Source organism: Barbatula barbatula (assembly GCF_947034865.1).
Source record: "Barbatula barbatula genome assembly, chromosome: 14".
NCBI classification, from domain to species: Eukaryota; Metazoa; Chordata; class Actinopteri; order Cypriniformes; family Nemacheilidae; genus Barbatula; species Barbatula barbatula.
Genome location: NC_136777.1, coordinates 13241844 through 13255540, shown reverse-complemented (window position 1 = coordinate 13255540; position 13697 = coordinate 13241844). Strand labels below are relative to the sequence as shown.

The following is a 13697-nucleotide window of genomic DNA, read 5'->3' as shown; positions in this document are numbered from 1 at the left end:
AATGTCCTGTGGTGTGGTAACCGTGGTATAAGCGGAATAATTAACTACGCTTCGCGACGAGGCCGCGTATGACAGTATGTCAACATTTTTGTTACATTTTACCTGCATGTCTGTTCGTATATAAGAATTGTATTCTTTTTCATTTATTGGCATATTATTTACACACTTACATGACTGTTTCAGCTGCTGGTCAGATTTCTGAGGGTAGATGGGATGCCAGGTGTAGTCTATAATCAACATGAAGTTTGGCACGCTCCAGCAGTCCACCCAGCCAGCCCTACAAACAAACACATGTTACTCCAAAGTGTGAGAAAGCCGAAGAGGGAGAGACATAAGGAAAGTATGCTCCCTCACTCAGAGTGAGTCATGTTCCTCCAGCGAGGTTTGCTGTTTTTGGAAGGAGCTCCTTGTGCTTCTGGTGGTACGTTGCCGTCTGGTGGGCTCTTGCTGTGCTGGTAATATTTCGCGAGGGTGAGCAGCGGGTACCGGCTGGGGTGACAGTCGGGTAGACACAAGCGCATGTCTGTGTCTTCAGCCTGGATGAGAGATCAGTTGAGTAGACCCGATGACACATTTTCTTGACACAAACTCATCCAATTTCATCCAAAAATGTTAATTCTTAGGTATGAGTAAGTAATGATTGCTAAAGAAAGCGCCATAAAAATGTCAAATCTAAATTGATAAACAAACCAAAATACATTTTTAGTCTATACAGCACTGATGCCATGCAGGTTTGGGACAACAGGAAGGCGAGAAAATGAAGGCAGAATTTTCATTTTTGAGAGAACTGCACCTTGAATGCCTTGTCACACACATTATTCCGCACAACAGACAAGTGTGTGTAAATATTTGGAGGTGCACACTCACTTTAAGACAGAATCGTGTGTTGCAGGTGGTCGGGACAAAATCGTGAAATGGCAAAGTGAAGTCAATATTCAGCGTTTCCCCACAGGCAGCAAGATAAACTACAGACAAAACGTATAAAAATCATCCATTTCTCTCAACTCTGCATTGGTTTTTATTCATTCTGAAAGTCTCTCCTACCATTCTCCTGCTGTTTGGTGGAACAGTCGATCCAGTTGTGCTGATTGCCAGCCCAGATCATCTCAAACTGGTGAAAGAGGATCTTAAACTTCCATGAATACGGAACGAATGAGTAGATGTCTGGTTCACTATCACTCGCCCAGTCCTGGATTAGATCTACAGATCAGATTGATATGAGGTCAGCTGGTGGACAGGCATCAGCAGATGGTGAATTACAGGTGAGAGAGAGAGATGTTACCTGTGAAGAAGTTCTTCTGTGCATAGATGAAGTGATACGTGGCTTTGTACACCTCGATTTCACACTGCCAGGACTGGGGCATGTTCCAGACACGCGGATAACTCGCGATTACATGGAACTGAATGGGTGATAGACAGACACACAGAAAAATCAGTCATGAGAGAGTACAAGTAACCGGCTGTTTATTTTTTGAAGTGTTTATTTTGGTGATAAATCAAGGAGGCAGCCCGAACTGTTTCGTGCTTGGGTTTGCTAACATGTCTTTAGATGGTGGGATTTGAAAGAGAAAGAAAAAACGGTGTAGTCTAATTCAGTGACGGAGGAAGCTGGGAAAAAATGAGAGTAAGATGCAGCAGTCATTTGAAATATTACGAGTAATTACTAATTACGTTCAGTATGTATGGCTTGCATCATTTGTTATAAGCGCAGCTTCACAGCTCTTTGTTGACTGTTAGACTGTCAGCACAATAAAGCCCTCTAAAGATGTTATGAATTATAAAAAAAGTGCTGCGTGGGTGATTTTCAGTAAAGTGGAAAAGCATCTTGTACTGTACAATGCAATATTTGCGAGATTAAAAAGATTACGTCTGCAAATTCATATCTTGTAATAAATTTAAAGATCTCCACAATACATTTCAAGAGAATTACTGTCAGACTTCAAATCTCCCGATGCAAGCAAGGTTGTTTTATCCATAATCTGTTTCTTTTGTGACTATGATTTTTTGTGCAAAAAAGCTTTAGTTATGTAGCATATTTATAGGTCTGTTACTTTTTTTGGCATATATAAACATGACCTCATCAGGGTCTGGTAAACATGGGCGCAGGCCTTTCTCAAACGTGACCTGTGAAACTTTCTCTAGGATACTCCCTCTGCTCTCAGTTTATGGGCGATTTTCACAAAATCAATGTCAAACATGCCAAAATTCCTTTTAATTCATTAAAAACAAGGTGTGACATGTTAAAAAGCATTCATTCGAAAGCTTTTACAGAATTTCACACATTTTTGAAAAAAATATATATTCTAAAAAATTCTCATTACCGTAACCATTTAAAACTGTCAATCCCATATCACTCCCATAGCAATCCCAAGGCGAATACGTGATGCCCAAGCTAAATTTGTATTAATCACACACAATAAGACATCAATGAAGTACATTTTAAAAGATCATTTTTACATGTAAAATTAATGTGGAAAACTACATGTAGCGGGATAATGAGAATGAAAAAAGTTGTGTACACCGGTTAGCTTTTAACTAGAAAAATATGAAGTTATCCGTTAACCTGGTACCCATTGGATAGGTACTGATAGGTGTGCTTCTTCACATAAAATCTAACTTTTATTTAAATATATTTTTTGTGTGTAAACATTCATTTAAAAATGTTACTGAGGGTGAGAATATCAGTCATGGACACCATTTCTTTCCATTATTCCTTTTTTTTTTATATAAGATGCAATTATTTTGTTATATTTTTAAATAGTAGAACATCCAATTGTTTTTCACGATATTATAATTTTAAATGACAACATATACCTGTAATGCACGAATCAGGATGTGTTAAGGTAATGAGAATTTCAGCAGAAAAACCAAGAAAATACATAAATAATCAATGTTAAAATGATGCTTTGTGCAAGGTAGAGAAAACAATTATGTTCATTATTGTTTTTTTCTGTTAGCAATTTCTTTAAATAACAATCTTTACAGTCATGATGTTTCAGTGATTTCATGAGAATGACCCGCAAATAAGATGATCTACCTTAAAAAAAAATCCTTTTGTGATGATTCTGTTCCTTAAACCCGCATGAACTAAAAATCATGAGCTTCACTTACAGCCAGCATCTCTGCCTCCAGAAGTGTCCTGTACTGCATACTGCTGGTCGTGTCCACATGTAATAACTGACCTTTAACTGTAGGAGAATATCCTGCGAGGAAAACAGCGACATGACACAAAGAACATCAATTGCCGATTTAAGAATAGATATATGATAATATAACAAGCGGTACTGAGTAGTTCGTTTCTTCAGATCACAGTAGTAAGTTTAGTAATGATCTACCTTTGCTCAAAAGCAGCAGTATAATACTACTCAAAAACCTTACATTGTATTTACAGCTTTACAGTGAAAAAAGCCAAGACAATAAACTCTCTCTCTATCAGGTAACAGCGGGAGTGTGGTTCATTTCAGGGAATCAGCTGCATTTTGCTAGCACGATTTTATTACTCGCTTCTACTGCAGCTGAACTACTTTGTAATATAACAAGCTACAAGTAATAACTAAAGGTAAAAGCATCTAGCATTCTCTAGTACAATTCTGCCATTAGAAAGTTATGTTCTGTTACCATTTTCACCAACTGTCATGGGTATGTTGACCTCCAGGTAAGAACCTGCTCCTACATTCACATGGACTGCATTTGTCTCCTGTGAACAATAATGGACTACGGGTTAACAACTTAAAAAAAGGTTTAAAAGATGACTGTTTGTAAACCAAACTCATAACAAGCATTTGTAAACAGTAAATGGCAACTGCACAGGAGTGTGCTGGTCAATAGACGTGTACAAGTATAAATACCCTATTCTTGGTGAATAGCAGGTCTATGGTAGCATCAGCTATTATGTTCATACGCAGCTCAAAGGCAAGGATCTGTCGTGGTTTGCCTGGTGTGGGAACGTCGCTCACTTTCATTGGCTGATAGTCTGCAGGTAGAAAAAACTTCCATAGGCTGTCTCTGCAGGGGCGAAGCCAAAATTACAAAATGAGAAAGGAATGCAAAAAAACAACACACGCAACTACATGAATGTGAGTGAGAAAGAGTACCTCTGTCTGTCAGCCCACGGACCGTAGTTAAAATCTGTTCCCTTGCCACACACAATGTCCAAACCCCAGCAGGGAGGCAGGTCCTGAAGCTTGGTGTCTTCAGAACAGGCCTCTGTCTCTCCATTCTCAAGCTCCTCTGGGACTAAACCTGTAAGAAAGTTCGAGTAAACTTTAACAAAGTATTAAAACAATTGTTAATTGAATTCGAAAGAAATATCGGCCTAATATTATTTGAAAACTGTTTATGTGAATAACAACGTGTCTAGACCGGACACGACACATGGCTTGTTGAGTCACGCCGCATCCAGTGTGGTCAAAAATGGTCATTATAATGTATTTTAAGCGTTCTAATTTCTTTTGACGCATCACGCCCCGTCCGGTGTAACAACAACTCATAATTATCAAGACAAATATTTAGAAATACATAAAAAATCTACACTGTACATTGTGGCTGTAGTGCTTGCGTGACAAACAGTTAACAAGTCACAGACAGGGGATTGAAGCACATTAGTTTAAAAACATCCTGTTTGAGATATGACCATGTTTAATTTATGTCACAGACGACAAAAGTCAACCAATGTTGACCTTAACTAATTTTACTCTTAAAAAAATCGACCACAGCTTTAATTAAACTATTAGAAACTCCTGAGGGAATTCATGGCGAATAAGCCTTCTAGGTTGGCGTACAAACTGATGACTAAACATATAATATAATATATGTATCTAACATGGTTTTCACATTTGATAACATTGACAGATCGGCGAAGGCTCAGATTACCTGGTTGATCCTGGTAGTAGTAAATATCCACATCATTTGACTGCATGACCACAAAGCCCTCCCCCATGAGCCTGGGAGGCCTGGAGACAGAAAATCCATCTTTAAACAACTGCTACATCACTCTCAGCCGATTATTAGCAATTGAGCAGTTCACAATCAAGACTAATCCTCTAACACACAGATTCATTACACCAATTAAGATAAAGCCACGCTTACTTTCAGCTGAACTATAAATTACAAAGAATGGAACATATCCAATCCATACAGAAAGAGATAAATGCTGCAATGTTCAGGTCGTTATGTTAATATTATTTTGAATTCAATTACACAATACAGTCCATGTAATTGTTAAGTAACTATTACAAATGGACTCTAAAGCGATATAAATAAGCCTTTAATTAACAGAATATTAATAACCTTTCATAATTATATTTAAGAACTCACATGAGCGTAAAACTAAGTAATTGGCTCAAGAAGCAGTAAAATACTAAGGACAGGATGTACAAACATTGCGTACACACAAAATGGGCATTAAAATGTGCGTATGCAAATTAAAAACTTCATTTTATAGACGATTTCGAAAGCAACAACAAAAACAAACGTTACTGTGCATACACGCTTTAGTGGCCCAAACTTAAAGCCACAATATGTAAATTTGGACCGCTAGATGGTGCACTTTCGAAACAACAACAAGAGGCCGAAGCTAAATGACGTCATGTAGGACAGTGGAATTATGGGACATGTCGTTTTCACCATTCAGAGGCGTAGGGAGATCGGCCATCATGTTTACGGACGAGGAAATGAATGATTTTAATTTGATGTCATCGTAATGAATTAGCTTGCAAGAAACGTGGAATGTAATGCTACGTTTGCACCGCGAATGATATCTGACTTTGTCAATTGATTTGGTAACGTAATGCTACACAGTTTTACGTATTTAAAACAGTCATACAGTCATCGTTTAAAAACTAAACTACGCTTTTTGGGTTTTCCTTTACTTGTCAATGAGTAATTGTGAACCATAACAAGAGAACAACAGATACTGCGTCCCAGATGCTGTATATCCACTTCCGCATTTGCGTGTTGCCGTAGTTTCTCCGACCGGAAACTGAGGGTAGTGCAGAGCAGCGGATATTAAGTCACTGATATGCAACAAATACAAGGGACGAGACATTATTTTAACTAGGAATTTTTCTGGATTTACAAAATTTTGGGGAACATTTGCGATAACTTACGCACACAACTGCATAAAATATATCAAACTGTGCAAATGATTTTTTTTATATTTCATAGCAACATTATTCCAAATTGCCGCTTTAACTTCTGGTACACATCCGCAAAGAATCTATATGAATATAATATATATGATAACATGCAAAAGAAACAAGTACATTACATTAGCTAGCAAGTGAAAAGTATGCCTAGCCTGTATTATTTCGGTATACCAGTAGAAGAAACGTTAATCGGCTGAACTTAAATTTACACCACCCATTCAACAAATTGTTTAATTAATACAATTATTCTACAATTAAATTCAACAAATTGTTTATTTAACACAATTATTATACAGTACATTTAATAAAAAGTTATATACATTTACATCAAATGAATATAATTATAAATTAAGGTTTTAGGTTTAGTTCCCTGTTTTTAAAAATGATAATTGCCATTTCTGATAGTAAACACTAGTATCATCTTTTTTACTCAAAGAATCCTTGAGGTGAAATATTTACTTACCCATTTGCTATTTATAACGTCATTGCATTTTCTGTATTTTTTTTATCCTGTCATGAGCACCTGCCGTATACAATTATCACTTTTACACCACACCCTCTCTATTTATATTCGGTGTCATTTCCACTGAACCTGTATCTGGCCATCTATGCCTTATTCCACCTGCATCATATGCTTATATATAAACAAAACATCGCACTCCCAGTTAAATGCTGACTGTATTTAAATGATTTTGAAGCCGTACAGAACACAATCAAGTTTAAGATTATTAGCCTTACTCATCATTCTGAAGGCCCAGGTACCGAGGGCTTGGTACCAACATGACACGGACGTTCTCCAGAGAGCCCTTCACGATGTGCATGAATTGATCCAGGTGGCTGCTCGGTGGTTTGGTGGCATACGTCAGGAAGGCATCATCAAAATTCATGCAAAGGGTCTGAGGAAGATGGTGATTACCAAACGCTACACGACCCTGAAGGCAAGGACAGAAAAGAGACTAAATCAAGTGGCTTCACTTCAATCATATGTAATGTTTATAGACAGATGGTGGGAGTGAATTTGAATGGGCTTTGAATGATTTGTGTTTTGTCTTGAGAGAGGAAACGGTTGAATGAGGTACTCACTGCGCTGATGTTGACTTTGATGACAGGGATGAGAGACCTCCATGACGATGATGCATCCTGAGTTTCGGCTTTGATGTGAACACTTAAAAATATAAAAACATCCCGTTTTATTGGAAGAGGATATGATGCACTGCTGCTTGAGTTCATTGTATGGAAGCAATAACAAGCACAATTTTTTCTAAACATTTATTCAAATAATCAATAAATGATGAATCGGCCATCACAAACAACACCCCGGAGCCCAAACTGTTCAACAACTTAAAAGCTATAAATCTAAATTGAGGATCATGATTGAAGATGGTAAAAAACAAATACATTTTCACTGCAATATAAATGAATCCTCCCTTGATATATTACAGCTAGGGTAGGCAATGCTTTACACAAATATTTTGTCACCACATCCTGCTAGCAATCGATAACTTCTCTATATGTTCAACTCATAATAACAACAACTCTACTACCACTACAAGCAAGTCCCAGGACCATAAAATGTTCATCCAATCGTTGTATTCGGTCCGAATGCAATGACAGGATCTCCAACCAGCCTGTCAACTTTGTATTTGCATATTGTGCTTTGCACTGTAATGTCTCACTTGTGAATAAGGAGGCGTCGCTATGAAGAGAGCTCTGAATGGAAGGCAGGATCTTTTCCCCTTTTATGCTTTTGAAGCCAGCTTTGCTATAACTAGCATATGACTAAGCTTTCCTGTAGCTCAGTGGTTAGAGCATGCAACGCTAAGGTCATGGGTTTGATAACAGGGATTGCACTTGCAGTACTTAGAAACAAATGAATATATATAATGCAATTCACTTTCAGCGTCTGCCAAACGCATTCATGTTAATAAAACTTCCTACCCTTGCTTAAACAGTAAAACTGCTAAATTGTTTACCAAATATCAACCCAAACCCATCAGCCATTGCTCCAAAACACTTATAGTACAACCTCCAAACTCTTTCCATTGGCTTGAATAATGTTGCTGTGTTGGGCTGCTCAGGATGCTAATCAAATTTTTTTACTATCAGTACCACAGACGCTTTACACATTTTAGGAGAATTACCCTACAAGCTTGAATAACAGATATCACCTTTAATCTTATTAAGCATGATCTTCCATTAGTGCGGTGTTGTACGATTACCTCTCCATGGTTGTATCTCTTTGCTCTCGACCTTTCTCCTCATCACGGTGGGGTGGGACAAGGGTGGGCTCCAGGCCAAATATTTCCTGGAGCCGGGTGTACAAGTCCGTGCGATTATAAACATGGAACTCAAAGCCGTTAACAGTCACATAGAGTCGCGTCTCGGCCTTCGGGTCTGCGATCACAGTAACAACAGAGAATATAAAATCACTACAACCTCATTCTCCATCCCATAAATCAGTATAAAGGTATAAATGAATCAGATAACAAAGTGTTTTTTATTGTATGGTTGAAGTAACGATAAAAACACAAAAAGGCTCCCTGAACAAATCAAACTACGATTTGTTGTGTTGTCTACTGACCATGTAGTTTCTGCTTAGGGTTATACATCTTCCACCATCGAAATATGAGCAAACCGTCTTGAATTCTGGAAGCAAATATTTACAGTACAGTTACGGAAAGATGTATGACATACACAAAGAGAAAAAGGCACGCAGGAAACAATTCCATGGGTAGGTTTGAAGTCTAATACACCTTACCTGATAGACATGTCTTCATTAATGAAATAGACATCTCTGAACATGACCTTGCCAGAGAGAACGGAGAATGAAAATGAACCTGCCAACGAAAAAACACAGTCGTCATTGAAAACTGACGATTTTCAATGACGCTGAACAAACAACTAAAGACAGGGCACAGAAGCTAGCAGTGATGTAAACCATTACCAATGTGAATGTATCCATTCTTATAGAGTCTGTTAATGATGACGGTGAGAATGAGTCCGATATTGCGGGAATTGTAGTATGTCAAGTATATGATCCATCCGCAGGACATGATAGTGGCTGTGGAAAACAGAAAGCCACACACATAGCGATGCTTAAATCATAGTCAACAATAACTGAGGATAATTCACTTCAAGCCGAATAACACATCTAAATAAGTCACTGCATAATAATGTGCTGAAATCTATTGATATTAATTTAGACATTATTATTTTGTAACAAATGATACTTTTGCATGTGGAAGAAAAAAAAGAATTTGAATAACAGCAAAAAATCATCTGATTTTGTTGCAAGCCTTCAATACAAATATAAAAAATGAATAGAGAACAATTAAAGTGATTTATTTACACATTTGATATCTGTGAATCACTTCCATGTATTACAGTGGAGGGGAAATGAAGCAGCCACACAGCATGGCATAAATAGAAATGGGGCATCTGTCATCAGAATGCATTATGCAACTTCTTGAGTAAACAGCTTTGTAGATTGTTATGTGCGAAGTTTTAGTCTCAACATGTCAAGAAGCGTTGCTCAGGGCAAGACCGAAAAAAACTATTGATGACTCTCATCAACCGTCTACTTACCCACGAGAAGCCACACAAAGTTGGAGTTGCGTTTGGTGAGGTATTCATCTAAATCATCAAAGCTGGGGAAACTGTTGTTGGCTTTGCTATCCATGGTTACACCCCACTGCAGAGGAATACAATAGAAATCACCGTATTTAGCCCATAATGTATATTAGAGAACAATAGCAAAAACACAAGCCAAAATGATTGATGTTTTGTTTATCCCCATGAAGTCACCTCATTTACTAAATTGATAAAAATATTAGTAGTTAACTCTAACAGGTCTGTAATCTTTGAGCAGTCATGCAAGTTTATTTGAGCGCTTTTACTGCGGTGACAGCACTAGAAATAATATAGAGCAGAAACTTGTGCTCTGACATCACTGCGCTGTCATGCTCACGGCACACCTGAGTTTGACCAAGGTCACGTCCCCATCCTGACCCGCCCACCTCACACACTGTCTCTATCAAATCTATATTTCACAAATCGTATGTGAATTTAGCTCTTCATGCACTGTGAGAGAAAACCGTATTATTGATATAAATTGTGACCGTTCCGCAATCAAATTCATATGAAAAAACGAAATGAAAGATTAGACCGAGCCAACACAGTAGTGTTATTAACTGAAAATATTATTCATATTAATGATTCATTACAAATACCAGAAGACATGTAGTGATGGTGACCTGATAGGGTTCAAATCATGTCATAGTCCACCTTATATCTTCCATTGTTTATTTACCCAGATGACTTTATATTTTAGTACCACAGGTAATAATATCTAATAAAAACTAAAATCAAACAAAGAAAGTAAAAAGCCCAAAACTTAGAAAATGGCTATTGGTGCATTTTTTGTGAACATTTAACTAGAGCTGCAACTAACGATTATTTTAATAATCGATTAATCTGTCGATTATTTGTTCGATTAATCGATGAATCGGATACAAATTTTTAAAAGCATTCATTTTCAACCCTTTATTGAAAAATAGAACTGACATTGCAAAACATATTTCAAAAGCTTTATTATTACTTATTATATTATTATTACAGCTGGCTGTGGTTTACATGATGCATTTCCCATCAAGAAGCCTCTCGTGGTTTGCTGTTTTTTTCTGGAATTTTTTCGGGTCTCTCTGATGGTCTTTCCTCTATCTCCGCTCTGCTTTTTTTATTTATTTTTCCTCCGCTATGCTGCGCGGCGCGATCAACTTTTTTTAGTCCTGTGACACACTAGATGCGTGGCGTGAGCGTCTCAGAAGCCTGGCGTGACCGTTTTTAAATCGGCTCCCATGTTAACAGGTTAGAGCTTGCACACTGCCTGCGTGAGACGAGCCGCACGGAAAACGCGTGCATGCTAGGAATTGAATCGACGCCTATTTTTCACGAGACACGCAAGCGTGTTGGAAGCGTTTCCAGGCAAAATAGAATAGGAAAAGATGTTTATATGTAATTTTGTACACGAATACATATTAATGAATGCCATTTTGATGTTTGAAAGCTAATCATCATTTATTTGAACGTATTTTCAAATTGAATTTCATTAAACCAACATCTACACGTTACGGGGTTTACATGTCCACTGTAGAAAACATCAGGACTTAAATCATGTTTATAATGCATTTTTGGAGAAACAACAAGTGAATATTGAAATAAATTATACATTAATATTCCTATTAAGTATGAGATATTATTACTAAAATGTTGCAAATGAATACTCCAATTAACTACTTTTTTCCATAAAATCTTCCTCCAAGAAAATGCTTAGGCTATATCCAATGAAAAGATACATTGCATTGAATGGGAATATTAATTTATGTCCATCTTAAACACATATTGCATAAAGTAAACTCGTGCATCAATTGATTACGTTACAACTTTAATAACATATCTGAGAATCATCTTAATACGAATTGTGGTTCGTATTAAACCCCAAAATGTATTGGTGACTGAATTATTTTTGTTTTTTATGCTCTTAACAATGTGATTAAAAATGGAAAAAAAATATGACACACTACAATAACAACGTAGTCTAGTGTGTCATCTGAGTGACGGTCCAACATCAGGTAATAAAGCTACAAAACATTTGGAAATGTTATTTAAATAAACAGACAGACTACTTACTCATTTTTCGGATTTTGTAAGGTGTAGGTTATGTGAAAAAAGTTTAAACATGTCGTGAATACGAGACCCTTGTCTGTCGGCGGCCTCCCTCTATGTCACCTAGCAGCAGCAGCGCGCCAGCGCCGCGTCAGGCACGGTGCTGGTGTGCAAAGATACAGAAAACACGACGCAGCCGCCACAGAGCTGACACGCAACAGAAACGCCACGCTCACGCCACTCAAACATGTGGCGCACGTTATAGTCGCGCGATACAACGAATCGATAATGAAATTCGTTGCCAACATTTTTAATAATCGATTTTTATCGATTTTATCGATTCGTTGTTGCAGCCCTACATTTAACATCAGCTTTATGGTTTCTTATAAGTATGTTTTTAATCTCCTTTCATACACAGCCGCCGAAACATTTAGGAGACCATTCCAAATGAGATGTATTGAGGCAGTGTCTGTTGAATTTCCACGAAATCAAACCTCAGGAATGATGATATAAAGTCATCCAACAGCATTTTGAAAGACTGACAGCACGACAAGACACATGAAAACTGATAAAAATTCAGGTTGTCACATAAAAAAAGATTTTTGAACTTTTTCTAAATACAAATAATAATGATGTAATATTGCTTAAAGGTGAATATGAACTTGTTTTCTTTGCAGTATTTGAGCCCTAGAAAAATACAGAGCATCTTTTCTGTTATTTTGACCGGTTTCCACAGTAACATTTTCGGCAAATAAATGCAAATAGAAATAATATTTTATTTGAAATTTGGGAGAAATATTGTTAGTAGTTCACAAAATGAAGCAAAAATTTTAATTTTACCTAAAAACATACCCATAAATAGTACAAACGAAAGTAAGAAAAAGAGTTTTGAAATGATCTCTTAATTTTTTCTGCGGCTGTATTTCCTTCCACATCTGTTTTGCATTTGTGGCGAAGAGAGTTCAAAATGTGCTTAGTTTTAACTTTTGAGTAACAGTGTTTTGCTGTTAGTAGTACAAGCCAGAATGAAGTGTCTGCATATTTTTTTTCAATATACTGTATCTTTATTAACAAGAACGTCTTAAATATTACAATTTATAACACAGTTCGTTGGAATGCTTGATTCTGATTGGCCAGTCGAGACATTTGCAGGTTTGTTATTGATAACGACCTCTAAAAACTAATTACACATGGTAACCCGAATGCAGCAAAGTGTTTTTTGCTAATTAAATATAAATATGTCTTTTAATAACATATATGACATTATATTAATTTTACAAATGATTAAACCAATTTGCTTGTTTGTGACATTTGAACGTAGCATCTTACCTAAAAACCGATAGTTAACGGCTCATCCTCGCGGAAGTTCTGCATTCGTCGGGGATTATTTATGCGATAACAACTGGCCTGTACATTATCCCTGACATAACATGCTTTTGTTAGTTCCTCGGCAACATCCAACAGTTTTCTATTACGACAGTGTTACAGGCTTACGGATGGTTTCTCGTACAGGACTGGATTAAAGTAAATGTTAGAACTATCTGAACAGAAAACATCTTGCACGAACACATCCCAAAATTAAGTGTTATTGTTTTGTCTCAAAATGCACACAAGTAATGTTTATATACCACTTAAATGTCTTATTTTAACCAAAGACCAGTCTGGCTTACTGGCTTCTAGCCAATAGCTAGCTACTATGGGTTTATGACGCTGTTGGATTCTAGTATAACAAGTTTGTCCAGAAGAATATCTTTGTCACATACAAAGATACATTCAGACAGAACAATGCGAGTAATAATGAGGTCAAACCATCTCGCTATATAGGCCCCTTTTTTGTTAGTAAAGATTGCGACACGTTTTTGTGGGACGAGCTTAGGCGGAAACAGA

At 37.0% G+C, this 13697-nt stretch overlaps 1 protein-coding gene across 5 annotated transcripts in view; it reads right to left on the bottom strand.

The window, feature by feature from the left end:
• kiaa1109 (KIAA1109) overlaps positions 1-13697 on the bottom strand; it is a 53898-nt gene that overhangs the window by 37805 nt on the left and 2396 nt on the right. For all 5 annotated transcript variants that reach the window (XM_079472429.1, XM_079472433.1, XM_079472431.1 and 2 more), the window contains exons 2-18: positions 9732-9837; positions 9091-9207; positions 8905-8983; positions 8728-8792; positions 8366-8540; positions 7230-7311; positions 6885-7078; positions 4873-4952; positions 4095-4242; positions 3849-4005; positions 3619-3697; positions 3112-3203; positions 1283-1400; positions 1045-1200; positions 868-965; positions 355-536; positions 171-277 (exon numbers count right to left, since the gene is read on the bottom strand). In XM_079472429.1, coding sequence (XP_079328555.1) covers positions 171-277; positions 355-536; positions 868-965; positions 1045-1200; positions 1283-1400; positions 3112-3203; positions 3619-3697; positions 3849-4005; positions 4095-4242; positions 4873-4952; positions 6885-7078; positions 7230-7311; positions 8366-8540; positions 8728-8792; positions 8905-8983; positions 9091-9207; positions 9732-9825 — 2023 coding nt within the window. In that variant the 5' untranslated portion in view covers positions 9826-9837. The remainder of the gene's footprint in view (positions 1-170; positions 278-354; positions 537-867; positions 966-1044; positions 1201-1282; positions 1401-3111; positions 3204-3618; positions 3698-3848; positions 4006-4094; positions 4243-4872; positions 4953-6884; positions 7079-7229; positions 7312-8365; positions 8541-8727; positions 8793-8904; positions 8984-9090; positions 9208-9731; positions 9838-13697) is intronic.